General features: G+C 41.5%; 1 protein-coding gene across 2 annotated transcripts in view; it reads left to right on the top strand.

Annotated features, from left to right (window-relative positions):
- mrps35 (mitochondrial ribosomal protein S35) overlaps positions 1-16,946 on the top strand; it is an 87,840-nt gene extending 70,894 nt beyond the window's left edge. Inside the window, exon 8 of one of the 2 annotated variants that reach the window (XM_070900405.1) lies at positions 16,671-16,946. In XM_070900405.1, coding sequence (XP_070756506.1) covers positions 16,671-16,712 — 42 coding nt within the window. In that variant the 3' untranslated portion in view covers positions 16,713-16,946. Of the gene's footprint in view, positions 1-13,776; positions 14,189-16,670 lie in introns of those variants that run through there. The other variant, XM_070900404.1, reaches the window with a different exon arrangement.
- The last annotated feature ends 337 nt before the right edge of the window (positions 16,947-17,283 follow it).

Genomic DNA, 17,283 nt, shown 5'->3' with positions numbered 1-17,283 from the left:
ATAGACAAGATAGAGGCAGAGAGGTTGTTTCCACTGGTAGGGGAAACGACAACTAGGGGGGCACAGCCTCAAAATACAGGGGAGCCAATTTAAAACCGAATTGAGAAGGAATTTCTTCTTCCAGAGGGTTGTGAATCTGTGGAATTCTCTGCCCAAGGAAGCAGTTGAGGCTAGCTCATTGAATGTATTCAAGTCACAGATAGATAGATTTTTAACCAATAATGGAATTGAGGGTTACGGGGAGAGGGCGGGTAAGTGGAGCTGAGTCCACGGCCAGATCAGCCATGATCTTATTGAATGGCGGAGCAGGCTCGAGGGGCTAGATGGCCTACTCCTGTTCCTAATTCTTATGTTCTTATTCTTTTAAGCATTTCTTGCTAAGGAATTGAAAAAGATAATTCTACTTCTATTAAGTGTACAGATGTATAATCATACTATTTAGTTGATTGGTTGGCCACAGATGAAAAAGTAAAGGACTTCTTCAGTCTAATTGTCCCACTGGTTAGGTTTTTTAATTTTTTTTAAGTTGCCTTTACCAGAAGAGATGTAAGAGAATCCATGAAAATACTGGCAGAGAAAACCCTAATAGATAAAAGATGACATAGATGTCAACCAATTGTTTGCAACATACCTTATTTTAATGGAATATCCAACCGAATGGCAGTGGTGGGAATGAAAACTCAGCAAGCCACAATCATTTTCAAAGTTTGGAGATGGGTTAACACCTTATGAGATATATGCATGTATAATTGGTCCCCCAGGATCTTGTGATTATTTGTGTAAATGTTATAGGGCTACTGACAATTTATAGCCATAATCCTGTAACAAAAGAACATAAATAGGACCTTGTTACTTTTGCGCAAAGAACCACCAATGAGGGGCCTGTTCTAATGTATCTCATCTACAACTCTGAGGTCATGCTGTTTAATCACCTTTGCCCGGGAGTTAATGGCCGGATTTTGCTCTGAAAATAACAGTGAGGCTAATAGAGCCCACCATTATTTATGAGTAAATCAGACAACAATTTCCATCGAATGCACCTGCGCAGTTAAACGCAAAAGTCTGGAAGTTGAAAACAATGGCCCTAAAATTCTGGTCAGAGGCTTCCCGCGGGCAATTGCCTCCGACTGGAGAATTTTAATGAAATTACCTAGTGGTCCTGGAGACGCCTCGGATTCCGGTGGGGAGGCCTCCTCTTCCAGCGCTGCGAAGTCCTGTCCTCAAGGTTCCCACGCAAAAGGTGCAGTCACGTGTGACTGCTCAACCAATCAAGTACAGTATTCTCAATTAATAGCAATGGGAACTCCGTATATACGAGTTCTCATTGGGGTTTTTTTTTTCTCAATTAATAGCAAACACAATAAGACCAAATAAAACATAAAAAAACACACCTCACATAATTAAAATTAATTGAAATTAAAGTTAATAACTATCTTAGAAAAAATAATTCCGAGTTTTTAAAAAGTTTTTTTAAATATGGTTTAAAATAAATTTAACGTAGTGGGCAGGGTTTTTTAAAATAAAATGTGTATTTTTTATTTTATTTTTTATGTTTTAAGTGTGCTCTAAGACTCTTCTGTAAAAGTAGGCTATGCGCCTGCTTTTATCAGGCACAAGAGTTTTGAGGACATTTGCTGGACAAGATATGGGTAAATACCGCAATCTTTCCCTTGCAGATGTCCTCCCTCCTGATATGCACTTTGTGCGCTGAAAACCGGCTTTTGCGATGCCTGCCCGGGTCTGTAGACACTCCGTACGGACCCGGGGAGGCCGAAATTTCTGGGCCAACATGTCGTAGTCTGGCTCACCATTGAAATGTATTGAACACTGTGAAGTTCCTGTACTAGCGCTGTAGATACGAACTAAACTCACCAAAACAATTACCGCTTGTTCATTCCAGTGTAAGTCCTTTATAACAGTGTGGTAAGTGTTAATTACCTCCAAACAACCTCTCTGGCACTGAAAATTAACGTATACAAGTGTGCAGTCTCATTCCTTCAGCTTTTACTGGACGTTTTGTTTTTAATTTATGTTTTTACTTTTTCTTTATCTCTTTTATCTCACTCTCTTAATCTAATCTTTCTTTCCCTATATTTTGTTTGCTGCACCTGATCTGACATTGAATTCACGACTCACTTCCTGGTTCAGACTCTGAGCCGCTCATTAACTATTATTTCAAGGAGAAATACAGTCGCTTACTAAAAGCAGAAAATGCTGGAAATCTCAGCGGTCAGCAAGCATCTGGGGAGAGAAACAGTTAACATTTCACGTCGATGATCCTGTTCATATAGGTCCCAGGTGCCCTGTAGAGGGCGCTGCGCTGTTTGGATGTTTGCTGTCAGCTAAAACCCCGCGGAAATTCTATAGGCAAGTGCAAGTGTAACGAATGATCGCCCCTCACAGCACAATCCGGCCCAATATGTCAGTTCCTGTAGCCAACAGAACCAATGTTGGTCTTTTTACTGTTCCATTTGTGTCTGATACGGTCATGGTAGCAATCGGGAAATCGAGCGATATTTGGTTCCACCCGCTTTGTACCCGTTTCGTGGGCTGCCCAATTTTCTAATATCTTTTTTTATCGCCGCACTTGAGCTCCCTTCTAAAACAGGCGCGACCTTCTGTATGCGTAAAAGAGAACAGGGAATGGCATCATACACTTTTCCGGCCTGTGGGCATGCAGGATGGCCAATCCACTGCATGCTCACAGAAATCTGGTGGGAAGGAGGCTTTGGACGGACCTATTGGCAGAAGGGTCTTTTAAAAGGCCTGCAGATTTTTGAGGCAAGTGGTTTAAAGTTTTAATTTCTTTTTAATTTATTTACTGTTTGCAGTTGGGCTTTCATGTACCTTTATTCGAGTCACCATTATGTATTTGTCCTGGACTCTCTATTGGCAACAGTAGGGTGGCCAATACGGATCCTCCGTCCTGACGTGCTCAGAGGAAGAGTAATGACGGGCAGCTTAAATTAGAGCAGCACTTTAACGTTCCTTGTTTTCCGAAAGTTATTGGCAGGCTCAGTCAAACACAAAGACATGCCATTGGATTAATGCAATTCTCAGAAGTTCATTATGTAACCTTTTTTCCGTACAGGATATGAATCAGGCAAATGAGTGTTGCTATCCTTTGCGTGGATATATGCATGTCAACTCGTGCTGTTATACTATAAATCTACCATGAAATTCACGTTATCGGCACATATTCAGCTCCAAATCTGTCCTGCACAATTGAATCCAAAATTGACACAGCTAAATTACCAGCTACCTAAATAGGTGGTCTAATGTTGGAGTAGCAGGCACGTCGATGTAACCTGAGATCCACTGCCACAGGCAGGTTTAAGGACCTGCCAGTATGAGCGAAGCGTCACTTTTTCTTCCTGCCTTTAAACCCAACCGTACCTTCAATCCTCTCGTCTAATGCTTCAGCATCGCTTTCTTCCCCTGGAATGTTTGCTATGTTGCAAAAATGTTATGCATATAAACCTCAATGATCTTTTTTTGAAGTGTGATGTTTGTTTCACTGTCATCTGTTAAATTATCTGTTAAAGTCTGTAAATCTCAATATTGTTTGCTTTCTCTTGAAAATATATACATACACTTCATTCAACCTTTAAACTAGTTATAGTTTTAAATATCAACGCGATACTGTTGGCGTTTACAATTTTATTTCACACCAGTTTTGAACAGAATGGTAAGATTTAGCTTCAGTGATATTAAACCTTGTTCAAACTGAACTTTAGATTTGTGAAATTTGACTTTTGAGATATAACCTGACCATCTTTCAAGCAAAAAAATATTAAATAACATTGAAATAAACTGTTTTTAATGCACAAATGATGCCAAGGAAGCATTCGTCATTTACTGGAAGTTTTGAACTTTATTTTGTTTTCTATGATGGAGTGCTAGGTGCAGGTTACATGTAGAGGATATGTACTGCATTTCTGTCATACAGTAATTCTGTCATATTTTGCAGTCTAAGCTTCAATATTAGGTTATAACATCCAATAATCTAATAATAAGGTTAATATATGCCACCTGCGTATCAAACTTAAGAAAGCAAAATAAAACTTCAATTCAGCTTCTCGCCATTATTATCTTTGCATAATTTCTGATGCTTTTTTTAAACAAAATATATATGTAAGTTTTATTATCCACTTGTTTTTTTTCAAAAATTATATATATATATTCCAAGCTATCTGATAATCTGCAAGTTCTGATATAAGAATAATTTTCTTAGTACCGCCAACTTTCCATTGTCATCAGCAATTTTGTACAATACATTTGATATGTTTTTTGACAAGTTGATTGTTCTGCTTTGGAATGAATCAGCTATGGTGTGAATCAATTGGTGAAATTGGAAACATGTCTGTAATTCATTTCAGCTATGCATTATTCCGCGTGTAAACAATGTATAAATACAGACAAAATGCATAACTTCCTTTTGTACTAAACCCTTGTTCTTACCGTAGTGAGTAAATGAACAGAGGTATTGTACGTCAGAAAAAAACTTGCGGCATTCAATTCAATTACAAAAAATATAATGAGATTTTGTTATCTGAAGAACTTTAGTCATCACCTTCATTAGCAGCGTCAGCCAGAAAAGAAACATTTTAAAAATAAACTCCGCATATAGGAATAACAAAATAACTAGTAATTCGGAGAGAAAAAGAAACAAAAAAAACGTCTGTGTAAGGTTCCATTTAGACAGATATCTTTGTACTAATGAATAGTTAACTTTGGATAGACTGCTATTTCATGTTTTTAAAAAAAGTTTGGCGCAATATTGATATGCTATTAAGGGTCATTAACATTTTTAGTATTATGGCATCACATTAGCAAAGCAGTCTAAACACAGTTAGGAGCAGAACGTCAATGCAACAAAAATATGTTATTTAATTTCACTCCTTGAATCCATGATTGGATTCTTGACTATCGGATGTGAAATCCAAAATGGACTCTTGTTTTCACAGTCCTAGATTGTATGGATAGGATAAGGAACATTTGGAATTGGTGGTTAAATCAAGTCTCAGGTGCAAGGTATTTGATTTGATCAAATTCAGTTTATATACTCAGCACACTGAAGTAGTAAATACGACACTGTCTTGTGTTGTTCTGTACCAATCATTTGAATCTCGATGACGTTTCTATTTTTATTATAATTAGAAATCGTGCAAAATAAAATAGAACGCAATTCAAATATTACAGTGTATATACATCACGTGTACTGCGCGCGTATGAAAGGGTTTTGGACACCACTCCTAAACGTATATGGTATAAATGGATTCTCTCTCGAATTTTCTGGAGTCAGGGTGCATTTACATTGTAACCAATTTCAGTCTTAAGCCAAATCGATGATAATGTAAATGAATCCTTAGTGTGACTCATTTTTCAGTAATTACCAATTCAAACCATCTAGTACAATCTGTTTCTAATAAGAACACATTTTATATTTTTTATCTTTTCTATCCCAGCACCACCTGGCTGGAGAGTTTTATAGTAACCTCGCCTTTTCCTGCATCGCGTTGCTACCCATAGAAGAGTGCACATACAAGTCGACATGATTAAAGAAAGCATAAATAAGGGAGTCAGCAAAGCCTCCGGGCCCAATAGCCAAGGTGCCAGGGCTGCTGTACCATCAACCGTCTGGTTCTTGCCAGAGGTCCCTGTGGTGCTGTTCGCCTGGTCCAGGAGGTGGATGTTAGGAGTCGGTGTGAGATAAGCAGACGCTTCATCGTCCGCCGTGGTTGAGAATCGAGAGGGCTGGAAGATGACCTGCGTCGTAATGCTAGTAACCACCTGACCTTCGATTAAGGCTGGAGCCTCGGGTGGCTCAGCCGAGTCGGTTTGACTGCTGTTTGTGCCACTTGGAATGTCCTGAGATTTAGTGCTTGACACGAGATTAGATGTTAAAGGAAGAGGTGACACAGACGTGTAGCCGTTGTAGGTGAGAAGGGTTCCTTGTGATGGAAGGGAAACATACCTGTTGTAATGGCGTTGTTTGTCCAAACCGAGATATTCTGAATGATTAAATCTTGATATGTTGGTGGAGAAACGAATGCTTGGCTTTCTGCCTTTACTTCGACGGTTTCCAAAAATGAGCAAATCGGGATCCTCTCCTGTAGAATAATTAATCGAAACGTGAGGTCACGAAATTGAGGCAAAATGTTATCAGCAATGCATATGGCATTGGGAGTAATAATAGCAATGATGGTGACAATGAAAAGTGTTCTCGGTGTGTTTATTAAAATCTTACAGTTGCTTTAACTCGCTAAAGAAAGAATTTGAATGTTATAAAGCATCTTTCACGTTCTCGAGACGTCCCAACCTCGCGCTACATTCAATAAATTACTTTGAAGTGTAGTCACAGTTATTTTGTTAGCAAATGGCAGCAGCCAATTTGCACCGCCAAGTCCCACAAACAGCAATGAGATAAATGAACTATTTTTTAAAAATTTTTCGTAGCCAATCTTTCCAATTCTTTGTCAGATCACAAACGCCAGAGGTCACCTTGCACACATCAAGGATCACTCTGCGTCAATGCTCTTAGCCAAAAGGCCTAGAGCCACTGCACCGTTCCTGGAAGTACTGAAATACCAGGTTCGTGCCATGGAGGTGGATGGGTCAGTACCCCCACACACCTCCGTGGAGGTGGATGGGTCAAGCCACCCCACCCACCTCCTATTCTGGATGTTTGTTGGCCAGGTGTAGCCAACCTACGCAGAAATAATTAAATGTTTCACTGTTTGTTTTCAAATTACAATAATTATAAACGTTTAATAATAGAAAATCATTGTTGTGGCTTTTATTCACTCATGTTTAAATGTCGTGTAGTGGTGTTCTTACCTTTTGTAACGTTAAACAGTATAAAATCAGTCTTTCTTCTCATTATGCAACTTTCCTGGCTTGGGCAGTTAAGGTGAAAACAGTTCGAACTGCCCTGACCTTGGGCAAAGTTGAAGACGGCTATATTGCATGTGTCTGTAATAAATGGAGAATAGGAACTAATTAGTTCAAATAATTATTCAAAGGAGTAGAAATTGGTGACAGGAGGCAAGCGGGGCGGATTTCATGCCCACTGATTAGAAAAATACAGTTTAAGGGGGAGCTCGTCAGCATTTAATTACCGAGTAGCAGACACAACATAAGGGTAAAAAAAAATTGAATTGGAGAGTGTAGAATGAATGGAGCACTATGCAAGTAGGAGAAGAGTAGAAAGTACATACGAGCTTAAGCATCATGTGTGGAAGCAAGCAGTAGTACAGTAATTGTTACCAGTTGAATGAGAACATGCAGAGTGGCATCCAGCGTGCAGGGGAAAGGTCGTTCGACACCTGGGCTAGACTGGGACTGCAGGAACACAACGATCATTGTACTGAAAGAGAACAGGGTTCAGTTTCATGAAATTTAAGCTTTAGCCTAAATGCCAGTTTTATCGATCAGCAACGTTCCTAGTTATTTTAGTCAAACCTGCTTCTCAACTATACCTTTCAGCCTCGTTTTATACTAATTTTAAAATTCTTTACATTTTGAATCAAAATGCTTAAGAAACCTTTTAGTCAACTAAAATATCGGAGCCGATGCAATTCAGGGTGTTACTGCTTCAGCAGTCACATTGTTATCGAGATCAATGATCAAACGTCGCTATGATCATTTTTTTAAATCATCGGGTTACTCGTTTGAGTCCTTAATAATCATCTTATCTCGATGGCTACTCTGACTTTTCTGTATCCCCAGTTCAGCCGGTTGCTTGTTGTGAGCTGACTGCAGACGACGAATAACGATCATGCTATTAATAGTAAAGATTGATCGGATTTGGGTAAACAACTGAACATGAAGGGTTATCCTGTTGCAATTACTGAAAATCCTGGCGTGGCGACCTGTGACTTGAAGGCAGGGTGGAAACTCTTCCTCGAGGAGTTTGCCAAGCTCACCATTGTGGAGGAGACAACACGTCCTGCTGCACTGCCGAGCCGTCTCCGCGTGGTAATAATTGACCAGATGGGCGCCTCTGGTTCTGGAAAGCGGTAAATCTACGTGTACCCCGGGAAAACGGTGCATCCAGCAGTTTCTATAGAACACTGTCGGCGAACATCGTGAAGCTGATCTCTGCAAAACAGGAAAGAGCATCAGCAGGATCAACGCGAGAATCATAGCTTCTGGGTGATCAGATCTGGAGTGGGCGAACAATCTTCGATGTCAGCGCTCTTACACAGACAAGGTGCTTATTGAGGCGAGATGCTGCTTCTGCGTCAGAATTGAAGATGTCCAGCATGACACTACTTCAAGATTTTTAATGGCAATGGGGAAGGTGGGAGTGAGTGCAGTCGCTGACATTTTGGAGAGAACTGTTTCTTAACACCTGATGGTCTAATTATTGACAGGTGAGTTTCTGGTCCCTCAAAGGAATCCATTCCATATTCCTGTCTGTAATTCATACACAGATTCGAGATTAAAGGAAACGTAAAATTGAGAACTTTACAGTTTTCAAGACTATAACATCGAATGGGGCTCTGTTGTATTTTAAAAGTCATAATTAAGGTGACAATAAATCTGAAGGTTACTGAACTGTGTGCAATTGTGGGCTTACTTTATAAGTAATATCAGCTTGTTGCAGATCCAGAAGAGAAAGGAAGAGATGTGTCAGTCGGATTTTCACGAATGCATGAATGACTCCACAATAGCAGCATTTCATGTCTCGGTGTTACTCTCTCGCTCCTTTATACCGGCGTCAATCAAACATGCCAAGTTTCAAAATGGATTTTGGTGAAATTATTGCAAAGATATCCCTTTTACTGTTTCGGGAGTGAGTTTGTAGTGAACATTGTTTCTATTAGTGCTGTATATACTTACACGACATATAAGGTTAGAACAAACAAAGTTACATATTCAAGCAAGCTTTTTTGTTAAATCGGCGAGATTGTGGACAGGCCAAGCACACCAGACTTGCCACACATCGATGAGACTAACCAGGCCTGATAAACTCGACAATAATCACAAATTAAACACCTCTGCCCCTCATTCGGGCACATAGGGTTGGGGCAATGTGATCTCATTGTCGGGAGAGAGTCGAGCGGGGTTTGCGTAATATCCATTAATCAGGGCAAACAATTCATCCACACTTTGCAAAGCTGAAAGAAAGCATTGTTCTCAAGGAGAAGCATAAGGTGTACACGAAGTATTTAATTCTAAACAAAGACCGCAGCACATTTCTGACAACTAAAGCGCATTTCAATCGTAGCAAAAGGTAACATTTCACCAACTCAACTTTCTCTTCATTCTCATCTTCGCAATAAAAGTTTCTCGAGACAATTCCGGATTGTTCCCCATATAAACAGACGTTCCTTGTTTAACAAAACAGTCCCGCCTTTGAGATTGCTCAGGAGCGATCTTAGCATTCTCTTCTGGCCGCAGGTAATAGGATTTATCTGGCCAGAAGAGAATGCTAGGATCACGCATATGCCAGCGCCAAGTGCACACATGTAATTCCATTTGTAATTGCAGCGGGGTGTTTTTTTTCAGAAGGTTCTTTCTCTAATTCATACTATACTGATATGGGTTATAGGAAAGCTCTTTCTTGCATTAAATTGATTTATGACTGCAAAAATACCTGTAATTAATACTTATTGGGGCTAGAATTTCGGATTTTAGCAATTTCACCCGATAATCGCTGTGAATTTTTTTTTACCACTGGGATACGTTACCGCCAGAGCTAGCAAAATTCCCCCAAACGATGAAAAGAGCAATAGTGATAAATCCGGAGTTGCACAACTGAATTTGTTCGCTGGAGCCGAAATTTGCAACCGAAAAAAAAATTGGACCTTCTGCGCAAGTGCAAACTTTTTTTGCCATTTTTTCCTTCTTCCCGCGCTTCTGGTCAGCTGTCGGAGCGCCATCACATGCACAGTAAACCCAGGGTCGAATCAGCCATTTTTATATTGCATTTACGATGGAAGGAGATGGGATCAGGCAGCCAAGAAAGCTTAGCAATGAGGCCAACGAAGCCCTTGTCACCGCTGTGGAAAGGAGATGGGCAGAATTAAACAGGAGGGTTGCAAGTAAACCCCTCCTAGCGGGTTTTCGTGCATTTGGACCAACATCATGGAGGAGGTGTCTTATATCGACGGCATCCGAAGGACCTGCACCCAGTGTCGCAAGAGGATCAATGACCATTGCAGGGTCCTTAGAGTAAGTAATATTTTTATTGATGCATTCCTTCATTACTTAAATTATAAATTTTTATTGATGCATTCCTTCATTACTTAAATTATAAATCTGACACATGTTGGTGTAGGTAGGCTTAATGTTGCACCTTATTTGCCATGAATGATCTTTACACATTATTAAAATTGCTTTTTGAGATCTTAAAAGATGTTTCTGCACTTCGATGTCTTCCTCATAAACCACATGAAACTTCCAGGGCCATTAAACAGAGGACTGTATTAAATGCACACAGTATGGTATACGTGCTTTGATGGCTATCTGTGTGTGCCACAAGACCAGATGGATCATCTGGTAACCATTCCCATTGTCATCTTTGCAGGGAAAGATGTCCCACAACCACCGGGAGCAGCGGCGGAAAGTCAGCAGTCCACCCAGAATTATGCCTTTGACAGACCTGGGGGAAAGAGTGGCTGGTGCTTCAGGGATGGGTGCTGAGCCCCCATTCAAGAGTGAGGGTAAATCCTGCAAAATCTCCGGGCTGGGTTGAGGCAATGCGATGCAGTGTCTCTGGACTAGGGTTGGGGCAATGTGATGCAGTGTCTGTGGACTAGGGTTGGGGCAATGTAATGCAGTGTCTCTGGACTACATATAATGAAGTAGCAGCGGTCATTCAAATGAGGATGTGCTATGTGACCTTACTCATGTCATCCTGCCCCCTTCCCTGCTATTAACCACTCATCTGTTGTTTTCTATTTCCAGATGAGGAGTCGCATGCGCCATTTCATCCAATGGAAGCCTCCACCTCAGGCCATCAGGAGGAGGGGGACGAGGGTGAGGGTGAGGCATTTCAAGGAGAGGAGCAGACTGAGCAGCCTATTCCGGGGTGTGTGTGTGTGGCGGGGGGGGGGGGGCGGGGCGATGCTCTAGACACCTCTTTTTCTTCTGGGCAGCACCTCGTCCGAGGAAGAAGCATTCTTGGGCTTTGAGCCATCTGAGGCCCCAGGTACAAGTGGCGTACAACAATGCACTCCCAGGGTTGAATCCCGTATGCCGTCTCTCCGGAGGGTGTATCAGTAAAACTGGTCTGCTGACAGACAGGCAGATGCATACCTGAACATGGTGAGACTGTCCAGGGAGCATCTAGCTCACCCGACAGCTCCTAGAGGTACTGGGTAGGATTCCTGCAAGCATCGCGGCATTATCTGCGAACGTGACAGAGGTCGGGTCACAGATTGTCCTTGCGAGCCGCGAAACCTGCGAGGATGTCAATGCCCACATGCAATTGATGGCCTCCAGCTTTGAAACTGCAATCCCCAGTGTCACACCAGGATCCACATCACCTGTGAGTGGTGAGGCCAAGCAAGAGGCTTGCCATTCAGAAGCCGGGCCTTCCATACCCTGAGCTTCTCCAGTGGATCGAACATGGCGTCTCCATTGCCTCTCCCCCCCAATACAGCAGGACTCTGGCCTCCTTTCTGGACGAACTCTTGGTGCCAACTTGCGTAGGGTCATGACACAAAGGAGGGGGGTGCGAGGGAAGGGGATTAGGGAGAGGGGGTGGAGGAGCCAGAAGCAAAAGACGTTCGCTGCAGGGGTTGTTTCATTGTTGTTTTGTTGTTGCTATTTTATAAAAGTTTTAAAAGTTTCCCAATTCTGTTAAGCTCTAAAAGTTCACAATAATGTTTAATACATTTTATTCCAGTTTCTCAATTACATTTATAATGTTTAATAAATTATTTTGTTCACCTTAACCATTCCAGTGTAGTGTCTCATTTGCAGAATAAGAGTGGGAATAGTCAACATGGCAGGATAGAGTGGCCAGGCAATAGTCAAACATGCTGCTCACTCTTCAAGCAAAGCGTTGAATTATGAGCTGCTGACGTAAGGCTTTTACATAAACATAAGAACATAAGAATTAGGAACAGGAGTAGGCCATCTAGCCCCTCGAGTCTGCTCCGCCATTCAACAAGATCATGGCTGATCTGGCCGTGGACTCAGCTCCACTTACCCGCCCGCTCCCCATAACCCTTCATTCCCTTATTGGTTAAAAATCTATCTGTGATTTGAATACATTCAATGAGCTAGCCTCAACTGCTTCCTTGGGCATAGAATTCCACAGATTCACAACCCTCTGGGAGAAGAAATTCCTTCTCAACTCGGTTTTAAATTGGCTCCCCCATATTTTGAGGCTGTGCCCCCTAGCTCTAATCTCCCTGACCAGTGGAAACAACCTCTCTGCCTCTATCTTGTCTATCCCTTTCATTATTTTAAATGTTTCCATAACATCACCCCTCATCCTTCTGAACTCCAACGAATAAAGACCCAGTCTACTCAAGCTATCATCATAAGGTAACCCCCTCATCTCCGGAATCAGCCGAGTGAATCGTCTCTGTACCCCCTCCAAACCTAGTATATCCTTCCTTAAGTAAGGTGACCAAAACTGCACGCAGTACTCCAGGTGCGGCCTCACCAATACCCTATACAGTTGCAGCAGGACCTCCCTGCTTTTGTACTCCATCCCTCTCGCAATGAAGGCCAACATTCCATTCGCCTTCCTGATTACCTGTTGTACCTGCAAACTAACTTTTTGGGATTCATGCACAAGGACCCCCAGGTCCCTCTGCACCGCAGCATATTGTAATTTCTCCCCATTCAAATAATATTCCCTTTTACTGTTTTTTTTGCCAAGGTGGATGACCTCACATTTTCCGACATTGTATTCCATCTGCCAAACCTGAGCCCATTCGCTTAACCTATCTAAATCCCTTCTGTGTCCTCTACACAACCCGCTTTCCCACTAATCTTTGTGTCATCTGCAAATTTTGTTACACTACACTCCGTCCCCTCTTCCAGGTCATCTATGTATATTGTAAACAGTTGTGGTCCCAGCACCGATCCCTGTGGCACACCACTAACCACCGATTTCCAACCCGAAAAGGACCCGTTTATCCCGACTCTCTGCTTTCTGTGAGCCAGCCAATTCTTAATCCATGCTAATACATTTCCTCTGACTCCGCGTACCTTTATCTTCTGCAGTAACCTTTTGTGTGGCACCTTATGGAATGCCTTTTGGAAATCTAAATACACCACATCCATTGGTACACCTCTATCCACTATGCTCCTTATATCCTCAAAGAATTCCAGTAAATGCTCGTTATATCCTCAAAGAATTCCAGTAAATTGCAGTGGCAAAAGCTCCACGAGGTCTCCTCTGTGGAGTTAGTAGCCTTGTCGTCCTCCTTGTCCCCTCTCTCGTGAGGTGGTCCTGCAGTCTCCAGTGGCAAATCCTGTTCCCTCATGATAGCTAAGTTGTGTATCATGCAGCACACCATAATGAACTCAGAGACCTGCTGGGGGGAGTATTGCTGGCAACCTCCAGAGTGGTCCAGGCATCAGAAGCGATTCCCTTCAATTGTCTGTTCGACGATGTTGCGTGTGACTATATGGTTCATGTTGTAGGTATTAGGCACCCTAGGGCAACGGCACCTGTAGGATAAGGTTAAAATTAAATATGTAACTTGTACCATAAAATGGCTACCAGTGAAGCCTCAAGGGATTTATGTTAGCTGAAATAGACCACATTCCTGGAAACTGATACTTGTTGTTTCCCACACACAGGACCAGCAAGCAAGCTCTGCAGGTGTCTCTAATCAGCTAGGCCTCAGGACCAAATGTTCTAGTAACAATACGGCTCTGTAGCAGGATGGAGATAAGGAGGCTACCCAATGCCAGCATCCAAGGACAGTAAGATAAGAGAGGCCCAGGCCATGTTACAAGATACATGAGTCATCCCTAGCAACACACCCCTTAGCAACACATCTCTTGGCAACACATGAGCCACTTTACGTTTAGAGACTAACGCTATTGGTCTAATGTAACTGTAGTAAACTGTTGTATGTAACTGTAGTAAACTGTTGTAAAACATATAAAGATCCATGAAACCCTTTGTTCAGCAGAGAGAAGCCTGGACTCAGTCTTGTGATTTCCTCCCCGCTGGCGTAAATAAAGGCCGCACTGGCGTTGGAACCGACTCTGAGTGTTGAGTGATTCTTCTGACAAACACTAACACTAACAGTGGTGTCACGAACAGGATTTCGGGGTCGCTGGGCACCCTTGGAAAAACCCGGTTGAGTATAAATATACCCCGGGGTAGAACCAAGCGGTGTACAGCGGCTAACGGAATCCAAACCTGCGAACAGGGTCGGACCAACGGGCAAGAGCGGTGGTAGGTAGTCGTTAAGGTTAACGTAAGCACTGCAGGAATTTCTTAAACGCATTTTAAGAATTGTATAAGTATGTGTAACAGCAGAACTTGTGACCTGACAGTAGCTAGGAGACGGTTTACTACAAGTTACGCTAGGTAGAAAGCGGACCTCTGAGAGTAGATACCTAACGGATCTAGTCCTACCCAGGAATGGCCATGAAAGCAAGTAAACTCGAGTGGGGATCAGAAGGGTCCATTACCCGCCATCTGGCGGAAAAGCAAAAGAAACTAATTGAGAAAATGATTAGAGCAGGGTGGGATACACAGGACCTGCCAGCAGCCCAACGGGAATGGTGGGAGAAGGAACGGAAAGTCAAAAAGAAAAAAAAAGGCTGTGGTCTTGATACTGCGAGCCCATGTAAATTATCATAGGAAGTTAATCATTAAAAGAAACTGACGGTGATTGTCTTAAGTGAAGTATGGAAGAGGAATAGAGCCGGCCAAAACAATAGAAAAGAAGAGAGACTTTTGTGAACGTCTGTTTTAAATTTCATCTGTTTTAAATGAGAAGTGCCTGTGTGATTTTTGACTGCGGAATGAATTTGGTTGGAAGAGGAATGCAAGTGTCTGTTTATTTTAGAAACAGAGTGAAAGTCTTTTTTTAACCCTTTGTAGTGTTGTCCTGTATGTGGGAAGTTTTAAGACATTTTAAGTTCAAAACGCTGGTGTGGATTTATTCGGATGATAAGTTACAGAGCTAGGAAATGTACAAAGGATAGGTTTGTTGAGTAAAACATAATAAATACATGGTCCCGGTGATTAAAAAAAAAAAGAATTTACTTGTCGAAAGAAAACGTGCAATGATTGATTACATTGGATTGAAAGACATAAATTTAGTCTCGGAATGAGATAAAGAATGCCTTTTAAGAAAGCTTCTTGCTCAAAACAAAAAAAAAGGTTTTAAATAAAGATTGAAATTACAAAGTTTGAATTGGGATTTTGAGATATTTAAAGAAGGCACAGAAAATACTGAGGTGGATTCAAAAAAAAATTATTAAATTAAATCTGATCAGGTCAAACTTCTGGGCGAGTGGCGAGCTATCTGCGAAGGTGTAAAAGGGACTTTTGGAAAATGTTAAAAACAGCAAGCTTTAGTAACGACTTTGAAACTGGAGCATTTTGAGATAACAAAAAGCAGCCCTCAAACCCTCAAAGCTGGACTCCATTCCAGTTATGGAGAAAAAGAAAAAGATAAAGACGCCACTTTGAAAGTAAACAAATGATTTTAAATTAACAACTTTATGGAGTTACGAACCCTCCATGTAAAATGTGTTTGTGATGGAAAAAGACATAACTTACTAAATGTTTGCTGTGAAAAAGATATTGGTTTGATTAGAAAAAGAAAAAAAAAATTTGGAAGAGGTAAAAAAACACTCAACATTGATAATGATTTTAAATTATGAGAAAGTTTCAATGCAGTTTGAAAAGATTTCTAAAATGGACAGTGTTTATCAAGAAAAGTCCCGAACAGTCTAAACAAGCAGGAGGGTTTTGAAGATAACGAGGAGAAAGAGAGAAATTTAAAAAAAAAAATTGTATTTCAGTAAACCAAATTGCTATTGTATGTGTGGTCTCGTTTTAAATCAATTTTTAAAAAAAATGTCTTTGGCAAGTACTTGAATTAGAAGTTAAGAAAACATTGGCGTTTACTCTAATGATTTATGCTGTTTAACGGATTCCTAATTTCTAAGCCAGTTTTGAAGGCACAAAGACTTTTTTTTTCAGATGATTACGTGAAGTCACGTAATGACATCAGGTCTTCTTACAAACCTGGAAAGGAGTTAACCCTTTCCATTGACAGCCATTTTATACTGAACATTATTAATTTGGATTTCTTAATAGAAAAAAAAGACTCACCTAACAGAGGAAACAAAAATAAAAACAGAACTAGCTTATGTAATAATACTTGCCTGATACAATAAAGAAATAGATACTCAAACAAAAAAAATTGAAGAGTTAAAAGCTAAGATAAACAGGCTGGAAGAGATAACGGGACTTGACGGATAGTGCAGTGCGCAGCCATAGCACCATCACCGATGGCAATAGAGCCAATGTACCCCACGGTGGGTAGGTGTAGTCCACAAACCCAACCTAACGGTAAAGCAGACAACGATGTTCGGAGGAATAGCTTTGGCCTTGGTCATAATAGGAATTTGGGTAATATTTAAGTGGGTAAAGACACGGGCGCACGCCCCACAAATTCAACTCGAAATGGTTCGATTATAACCTTGTGCTTCTGATTTCACAGGGTGACAGGGATACTCGTAGAGCAAAACCTAACCCCTGGTGACGACCAGGCCGTCTGTTTAAAATGACAGATAATACCTACCAGAATGGGAATACGAATGGCACTCCTCGTAATATGGATAGCCCTGCGACAGGCGCGTACCCTGGACGACACCGACAGATTGCAGCGCACTCAGGAAATAAACAACTACATGAACTATGGAGTCTTGTTTAATTTAACGGATGGAATGTGCATCCCAGCAGCCAAGGACTGGAGCAAGGACAGGACTTATTTTAATGCATGGTTACAAGTGAATCCTAATAAGAATCCTAATAAGAATAAGAGTATGTGTACAGTGCTCCACGGGTATAAGGAGCAGCTGCATTAAACGGAGGGATGTCAAAGGGCCCGATGAATGTACTTTCGGCATAATTTGCGCGCCTCCAGGACAATCCCAGCAATCAGTCATCCGCAAAAAGGGAGTGGGGCTGTGTGGGTACTACGAGGAGGTGGGGGCGGCTGCAATATCAGTGTATGTATGCTTCTCACCCCCTCCGACACCGCGCCCCATAAGAACCATTACATTGCCGAGGAACTGCCTTGTCCCATAACTACTAAGGGACCAGAAAATGGG

This window comes from Pristiophorus japonicus, chromosome 15 (assembly GCF_044704955.1).
Source record: "Pristiophorus japonicus isolate sPriJap1 chromosome 15, sPriJap1.hap1, whole genome shotgun sequence".
Classification (NCBI taxonomy): Eukaryota; Metazoa; Chordata; class Chondrichthyes; family Pristiophoridae; genus Pristiophorus; species Pristiophorus japonicus.
Note: the sequence above shows the minus strand (reverse complement) of the source record. Positions and strands in the feature narration are given on the sequence as shown.